Consider the following 9,440-nt stretch of genomic DNA (forward strand, 5'->3'; position numbering starts at 1 on the left):
GAACAACATTCGGTCAGTATCGCTGGCACCTTAGACATGCCAGTAGTCTGTCTCATACTCCAAACTTTCCGCCCAACCCTTTCTGCAATGCAATAGTCCAAAATAAAGAAAGTCCATATCCCCACTGGTTCTGAATCAACGAGCTCACTCGGTCTAATTCAGTATAAACAGAGTTACCTATTGCTATAAAAAATTCCTATTTTCAGAGACTTACGCTTTGTATAACGTGCCAGGATCCTGTTATTAAGGATCGAAACATGTCCCGGATGCGTATTGTTTTTTTTCAAGACCATACCTATATTTCTGAATTTCTCCCACATTAGGCAAATGTTGTTAGATTTAATATTCAACTAGCACGAAGTGCAGCCTTTTTATTGCATTTGTTTGGGTTTTGTGAGTGTGTTTCTTTGTTTGTTTCTTGTTGCATTTGTCTGGGTTGGGTCTTTTTCAAAATGAAATCAATCTATGCATGATAAATTGATTATTTTCTCACTACGACAGAAGTAGCGAGTGAAGTGACCCAAGTCCTGTTTAAAATTTAGTACCGTAAGCTCCCAGGTTTTTCTGGTGACTTGATTTTCCGTGTGTTTATACCGGGTACTAAAGGTAGGGCAAAATGTGCTGACCTTTTCCGCAAACACACTTCAAATGAAGATGGGTGTCTTCTTGATACATTGTTCTCCCTATTGGCGAAACGCCACACAACAACATCCTAATCACTATATTTAAATTTTTTATGATGTTTGCATTGTAAACTGATCAAGATGTATTTGTGATATTGAATATCTGCTTGATTTTATGGAATATGGACTGCCTAATCCATATACATTGTACGATGTGCCTCTTTAGTAGCATGATTATATCCTCCGATTAAGTTTGGGGTAGTGGAACTAGAGAACAGATGAGAGGTATCTGTTCAAGGAGTTAATGCTTTGATAAATCTCCAGACCTCTAGATAACCTGCAGCCTTGCTTGCAATACTAACTCAATACATTTGAAAACATGCATACCTCAAAGAACTTTGAAAAGTATAACAACACAAGTACCTGTGAGTAATGCAGCTTTAAACCGGTTTCGATCACAAGTACATTTACAGATAATTTGTTATTGATGGAATGCAGGAATCGTGAATAAAGAACTACATTGTATAATGCACCACTGCGAAACATGTCCCAAATTAATAGTAATGTTGTCGTCAGTTAACACCCATAAGACGAGTATATTGATGTCGACTTCTTGTTGATTGTATATCACAACGTTTCTGAGCTACTTCAAATCACCTGAAGAAGGGGCAAGAAGTATCCCAGAAACGTTGTGATATGCAATAAACAAGAAGTTGTCATCCATATACTCGTCTTATATATTCACCAACTTCTAAATGCCTCTAAAGCATATCGGTTGACACCCAATAAACCAGAAGAGAGTAATAACATATTGCATAACCTAAACAACTATCATGCCCCAATGTTAATGACAATATTTAAGCCTGTAACATATGTAGCTCTTTTCTCCCATTCACATTTGTCTAAAGAACTGACGATGGGTTGACGCGAAGTGATTAAGCTGTTGACCTAATGGAAACATGTCCGCTTGTGTAACATTGTTTTGCTTAGCTAGGACCTCATCGGGCCCTAGTGCACGGAAAAGAATCGGAAATTACACCACCTATTACAATCAAAAGAAATGTATTGGTCATACTTTATTATTAAACATTTCAGAGGTATATGAAGGGTGTGTATAGTTGATTGATACCATTAAGCCTTTCTAATCATTGCGTAATATCATTTAAAATGTATTAATGATTGCCGGGGTAAAATGAATTAACCAAAGTCGTAATATTTCACACTGTAAACACTAAAAAGTGTGCACACCAGAATAACATAATGCCTCCTACAAACCTTCCATTAGGATGTCATATTAATATCAATCAGCTCTAAGGGTTTTGTAGCATGTCAGTGCAGTGCAGTGCAGTGCAGCTGGAGCGTGAAGTGACACAAATATAAACAATATTGACATATCAAAACTTATCTCCTTTTGACATCAGCTGAATTGTTGTTTGTGCCAGAATGTCAATAAACGGAAATTTGTATGGTAGTCCAACATTTGTGGTATTGTTGATACTTTGTAAAGCATGGAGGTGAAATTATTTTATATTTTGGTGATCTAAATACAAAGTACCAACTTTAATTTCCTCGTAATGGTGTTTCATGTATACAGTGCCAACCAAACGTATATATGATCTTGAAATGATATAGATGAATTAGAAAAACATAATATTAGTAAAACTACCTTTAATTTGTAAAGTTTAACTCATATGTTCCTCATCAAATGCAAAACAGACCTTTGACCTTGCCAAAATTTAAATGATATGTTGCACCTTAAAAGGGCGCCTGTACGGTAGTCAAGTACTGTAGCTGATGACAAATGGCTTTAAATCAAAGCTAAATCATCGCTGATTGTGAAAAATCACATCCCATACGGTCGCCAGAACTGAACCACATTTTCACCATTTTGTGGTCAAGCTTCTACATCAAATCAGTTACTGTGATATGTACATCTGGGAGAACACATGCATTATACACACCCCCAACTTCTACGGCTAAATAAATGTGCACATTTCCTTTGACGTTTGTACTGTAAGTATTGCTAAGTGCAGTTATCTGCCTTTGGCGGAAAAAATTGTACTTGGATATGCGGTGACAGGAATCAATGACATTCGAGGACATGTTAAGTTATTCCTAATCCCAGAGTAACAATATCCCCAGAAACAGCAATACTTATTGACCTCGGACTTGTGCATCGCAACATAGGTGGAAAACCCTGGAGCAGCCATGACCACGGTGGGATTAGCGTCAGGGTGGTGCCTTGAATTGTGGAGCAGCACCTGGAAGTATAGATTGTCAATATGTTGCAGTATGTCAACGCACGATAGTATCTCAGCACCTAGAAACACATGGCAGGGTGTAAATAAATTGCAGCACATCAGTATCTCAGTACTTAAAAACACGTGAATGTGCCTGCACGTGGAGTATTGCCAAAACATGACAATATATCAAAAGCAGTTTGAGACTGTTAGCATAAGAGACTGGGCTTTTAAAAGTTGACTGCTGTAGTGCATTTGCTATAAGTAGTTGTGACACTAATCCTATGTACATCGTCACGGGATTACCCCATTTCTGATTACTTCATCTACACGACACGCGAATGATGAAGTCATGTAGGGTGAGCTAGCCATCTTGCATTAGACACGAAGTTTGTCTCCAACTCTCTCGTTGTGTTATAGTGCACAGGGTGTAAGGACCACCCCACACTAGGTACATTACAACTGCAAATGATTTTAGACCACTGAGAACGCAAAAAATTCTCTGGCAGAAGTCTGTAAGGGCTGTTTTCATATTTAGTATTCATAAACACCTATAGCCATAGTCTTCGTTATATGAATGGATCACTGAAAAGAACCAGGTGTTCGCAAAAAGACGAAAAGCATGTCCTATGAACTCTCGCAATCCACACAATGTGCATAAAAAGGTGTTTCTGTTATTTCCTGATGCCGCACAGGTACACAGTGACCATTGGAGAATCAAACCCGGTCCGTCGGTGTAACACGTGAACCATTTATCCACTACCCCACCGCCTTAACGCGCCGCTGAACGGTTATGCAATATGTACACTTAGTGAGTAATGGTGTGTACAAATACAGGTGCAACGTGTTTATCAGTGTCTGTCTACAGTCGGTAAGTAACAATTTCAAAGGAATGTTTAACATAGCCCAAACTAAATCTACTCCAAACGGGTTCATTTAGTGTGTTACTAGTGGCAGAACTTTACGTGTTTGTAACTCATTTCACTCGTTAAACATACGCCTAAAACAACCCTGGAACATTCTTTTATTCCCTGTTGAATATGATAACAAAGGCTTCCAACATGACCCTGGTTCCCTAGCATTTACAAATAACAGCGTCACCCGCTTGCATGCCCCATTGCTGATAGTGCATGTTGCTCGGGCGGTTACATTCCATTAACGGCTTTATTTTGTCCGCATTTTTAAACAGGCTTCCTGATATGGATTGTCCTTGTACTGGAAATCTCAATACATTAATCAGTTGCATTAATGGTACCTTCAGTCTCCATAATGATGCTATAGTGTCAAACTCGTTATTCATATGGTGTCCGTGTGCGCTTCAGATTACCATGCATTAGAAAGCAGGGCATGCTTTCAATACCTTACTTGATGTACTGTCCACTGGCGACGTCTGAAACGGTCTCAGATATCAGGGATTTGTGTGGAGTTTAACACCGTGAAAAGACGAGTGATATCCGATACATTAGAACAAGGGAAAACCTTTTCAATTGTTATGGTAGTTTTAGTGAAGGTCATGCTTACTCTTTCAGCGACCACCGGGTGTCATGGCCGATTTTCAGTATCCATTCAAATATGTACACAAGGTTTAAGAAGGGTTTTCTGCTCTGATTCGTAGGATAATCCAGGTTATTTTCTGGCGTTGACATTTTATATTTACATTGGTGACAATCGTTACTGGTTTGCTTGACATGTTACAATATAGCTAGACACACGGATAATTAATATCAGCCTATATCATTATCAGTGATACACCGTCATGTAGGAGGTCTACTATCAGTGACACACTGTCATGTAGAAGCCTAGCATCAGTGATACACCGTCATGTAGGAAGTCTACCAACAGTGATAAACCGTCATGTAGAAGTCTACCATCAGTGATACACCGTCATGTAGGAAGTCTACCATCAGTGATACACCGTCAGGAAGTCTTCCATCAGTGACGCACTGTCATACCATGTAGGAAGTCTACCATCGGTGATACACCGTCATGTAGAAGCCTACCATCAGTGATACACCGTCATGTAGGAGTCTGCCATCCATCAGTGATACACCGTCATGTCTACCATCAGGAAGTCTACCATCAGTGACACACTGTCATGTAGAAGCCAGCATCAGTGATACACCGTCATGTAGGAAGTCTACCATCACGTGATAAACATGTAGGAAGTCTACAGTGATACACTGTCATGTAGGAAGTCTCAGTGATACACCATCAGTGATACCATCAGTCATGTAGAAGCCTAGCATCAGTGATACACCGTCATGTAGGAAGTCTACCATCAGTGACCAACAGTCAGATAACCGTCACCGTCATGTAAGGAAGTCTACCATCAGTGATACACTGTCATGTAGAAGCCTAGCATCAGTGATACACCGTCATGTAGGAAGGACCATCAGTGATACTACCAACAGTGATAAACCGTCATGTAGGAAGCTCTACCATCAGTGATACACCGTCATGTAGGAAGTCTACCATCAGTGACACACTGTCATGTAGAAGCCTAGCATCAGTGATACACCGTCATGTAGGAAGTCTACCAACAGTGACACACTGTCATGTAGGAAGTCTTCCATCAGTGATACACTGTCATGTAGAAGCCTAGCATCAGTGATACACCGTCATGTAGGAAGTCTAGCATCAGTGATACACCGTCATGTAGGAAGTCTACCATCAGTGACACACTGTACACACTGGCATGTAGGAAGTCTACCATCAGTGATACACTGTCATGTAGAAGCCTAGCATCAGTGATACACTGTCATGTAGAAGCCTAGCATCAGTGATACACCGTCATGTAGGAAGTCTACCATCAGTGAAACACTGTCATGTAGGAAGTCTACCATCAGTGATACACTGTCATGTAGGAAGTCTACCATCAGTGATACACTGTCATGTAGAAGCCTAGCATCAGTGATACACCGTCATGTAGGAAGTCTACCATCAGTGATACACTGTCATGTAGGAAGTCTACCATCAGTGATACACTGTCATGTAGAAGCCTAGCATCAGTGATACACCGTCATGTAGGAAGTCTACCATCAGTGATACAGTGTCATGTAGGAAGTCTACCATCAGTGACACTGTCATGTAGAAGCCTAGCATCAGTGATACACCGTCATGTAGGAAGTCTACCATCAGTGATAAACCGTCATGTAGGAAGTCTACCATCAGTGACACACTGTCATGTAGAAGCCTAGCATCAGTGATACACCGTCATGTAGGAAGTCTACCATCAGTGATACACTGTCATGTAGAAGCCTAGCAGCATCAGTGATACACCGTCATGTAGGAAGTCTACCATCAGTGATAAACCGTCATGTAGGAAGTCTACCATCAGTGACACACTGTCATGTAGAAGCCTAGCATCAGTGATACACCGTCATGTAGGAAGTCTACCATCAGTGATAAACCGTCATGTAGAAGCCTAGCATCAGTGATACACCGTCATGTAGGAAGTCTACCATCAGTGATAAACCGTCATGTAGGAAGTCTACCATCAGTGACACACTGTCATGTAGAAGCCTAGCATCAGTGATACACTGTCATGTAGGAAGTCTACCATCAGTGATAAACCGTCATGTAGAAGCCTAGCATCAGTGATACACCGTCATGTAGGAAGTCTACCATCAGTGATAAACCGTCATGTAGGAAGTCTACCATCAGTGATACACCGTCATGTAGGAAGTCTACCATCAGTGACACACACCGTCACCGTCATGTAGAAGCCCATCAGTGACACACTGTCATGATAGCATCAGTGATACACCGTCATGTAGGAAGTCTATCCAGAAGCCTAGCATCAGTGATACACACGTCATGTATGTAGAAGCCTAGCATCAGTGATCTACCATCAGTGACACACTGTCATGTAGGAAGCCTAGCATCAGGTCATGTAGGAAGTCCATACCAAGTCTACCATCAGTGAAACACTGTCATGTAGGAAGTCTACCATCAGTGACACACTGTCATGTAGGAAGTCTACCATCAGTGATACACTGTCAGGTAGAAGCCTAGCATCAGTGATACACCGTCATGTAGGAAGTCTACCATCAGTGACACACTGTCATGTAGGAAGTCTACCATCAGTGATACACTGTCATGTAGAAGCCTAGCATCAGTGATACACCGTCATGTAGGAAGTCTACCATCAGTGATACACTGTCATGTAGGAAGTCTACCATCAGTGACACACTGTCATGTAGAAGCCTAGCATCAGTGATACACCGTCATGTAGGAAGTCTACCATCAGTGATACACCGTCATGTAGGAAGTCTACCATCAGTGATGTAGGAAGTCTACCATCAGTGATACACTGTCATGTAGAATCCTAGCATCAGTGATACACCATCATGTAGGAAGTCTACCATCAGTGATAAACCGTCCTGTAGGAAGTCTAGCATCAGTGACACACTGTCATGTAGAAGCCTAGCATCAGTGATACACTGTCATGTAGGAAGTCTACCATCAGTGATAAACCGTCATGTAGAAGCCTAGCATTAGTGATACACCGTCATGTAGGAAGTCTACCAACAGTGATACACCGTCATGTAGGAAGTCTACCATCAGTGATACACTGTCATGTAGAAGCCTAGCATCAGTGATACACCGTCATGTAGGAAGTCTACCATCAGTGATACACTGTCATGTAGAAGCCTAGCATCAGTGATACACCGTCATGTAGGAAGTCTACCATCAGTGATAAACCGTCATGTAGGAAGTCTACCATCAGTGACACACTGCCATGTAGAAGCCAAGCATCAGTGATACACCGTCATGTAGGAAGTCTACCATCAGTGATACACTGTCATGTAGAAGCCTAGCATCAGTGATACACCGTCATGTAGGAAGTCTACCATCAGTTATACACCCTCATGTAGGGAGCCTTTACCAACAGTGATACAGTGTCATGTAGGGAACCTTTACCAACAGTGATACACTGTCATGTAGGGAGCCTTTACCATCAGTGATACACTGTCATGTAGGGAGCCTTTACCAACAGTGATACAGTGTCATGTAGGGAGCCTTTACCAACAGTGATACAGTTTAATGTAGGAAGCCTTTACCAACAGTGATACAGCGTCATGTAGGAAGCCTTTACCAACCGTGATACAGTGTCATGTAGGAAGCCTTTACCAACAGTGATACAGTGTCATGTAGGGAGCCTTTACCAACAGTGATACACTGTCATGTAGGAAGCCTTTACCTACAGTGATACAGTGTCATGTAGGGAGCCTTTACCAACAGTGATACAGTGTCATGTAGGATGCCTTTACCAACAGTGATACAGTGTCATGTAGGAAACCGTTACCAACAGTGATACAGTGTCATGTAGGAAGCCTTTACCAACAGTGATACAGTGTCATGTAGGGAGCCTTTACCAACAGTGATACAGTGTCATGTAGGAAGCCTTTACCAACAGTGATACAGTGTCATGTAGGAAGCCTTTACCAACAGTGATACAGTGTCATGTAGGAAGCCTTTACCAACAGTGATACAGTGTCATGTAGGAAGCCTTTACCAACAGTGATACACTGTCATGTAGGGAGCCTTTACCAACAGTGATACAGTGTCATGTAGGAAGCCTTTACCAACAGTGATACAGTGTCATGTAGGAAGTCTACCAACAGTGATACAGTGTCATGTAGGAAGCCTTTACCAACAGTGATACAGTGTCATGTAGGAAGCCTTTACCAACAGTGATGCAGTGTCATGTAGGAAGCCTTTACCAACAGTGATACAGTGTCATGTAGGAAGCCTTTACCAACAGTGATACAGTGTCATGTAGGAAGTCTACCAACAGTGATACAGTGTCATGTAGGAAGCCTTTACCAACAGTGATACAGTGTCATGTAGGGAGCCTTTGTCATCAGTGATACACCGTCATGTAGGAAGTCTTCCATCAGTGATACACTGTTATGTAGGAAACCTAGCATCAGTGATACACCGTCAAGTAGGAAGCCTTCACTAACAGTGATACAGTGTCATGTAGGAAGCTATTACCGTGATACGCTTTTATGTAGGAAGCGTAGCAACAGTGAAACACTGTCATTTTATAAGCGTTTGTCAGCAGTAGAACACAGTCGAATAAGATCAGCCTTTATGTGCACCAGTTATGTAGAGTTGCTGCCGATGATGATGATAATGATGATGATGATGATGATGATGATGATGATGATGATGATGATGATGATGATGATGATGATGATGATGAAGAAGATGATAAGGGTAACACTGGTCATGCAATATGCGCATACCTGTCTCACATACTATTTCTATTCGAAAGTACAAATTTGCTGAGTCTAAATATCCCATATGATGTTTCAGACAAAACAAAAACAGACTAAAACGCAAACAGAATCCTACTGGTTCCATCACGATCAGGCGGGTCTCTTGTTTGATCAAGTTTGTTGACGAATGGCTTTAATGGACAATTCGGCTTCACTGTATGCTGCCCTAAGTAAGAGTGTATATTGATAATTCCCTTATGAACCCGTCCCTGAATTACAAAGTCGGACACACTGTAAACATTGTGCTCATTATTTAAACAACCAGTGGGACGAATAACGTTACATAATGC

General features: G+C 41.3%; 1 protein-coding gene across 1 annotated transcript in view; it reads right to left on the minus strand.

Annotated features, from left to right (window-relative positions):
• The window catches only part of LOC124255148 (acid-sensing ion channel 4-B-like), a 47,318-nt gene that overhangs the window by 10,333 nt on the left and 27,545 nt on the right, over positions 1–9,440 (minus strand). The window contains exon 5 of the mRNA XM_046688986.1: positions 2,786–2,884. Within this exon, the coding sequence (XP_046544942.1) occupies positions 2,786–2,884 (99 nt within the window). The remainder of the gene's footprint in view (positions 1–2,785; positions 2,885–9,440) is intronic.

Source organism: Haliotis rubra, unplaced genomic scaffold (assembly GCF_003918875.1).
Source record: "Haliotis rubra isolate DU_JTF1 unplaced genomic scaffold, ASM391887v1 Scf595, whole genome shotgun sequence".
NCBI classification, from domain to species: domain Eukaryota; kingdom Metazoa; phylum Mollusca; class Gastropoda; order Lepetellida; family Haliotidae; genus Haliotis; species Haliotis rubra.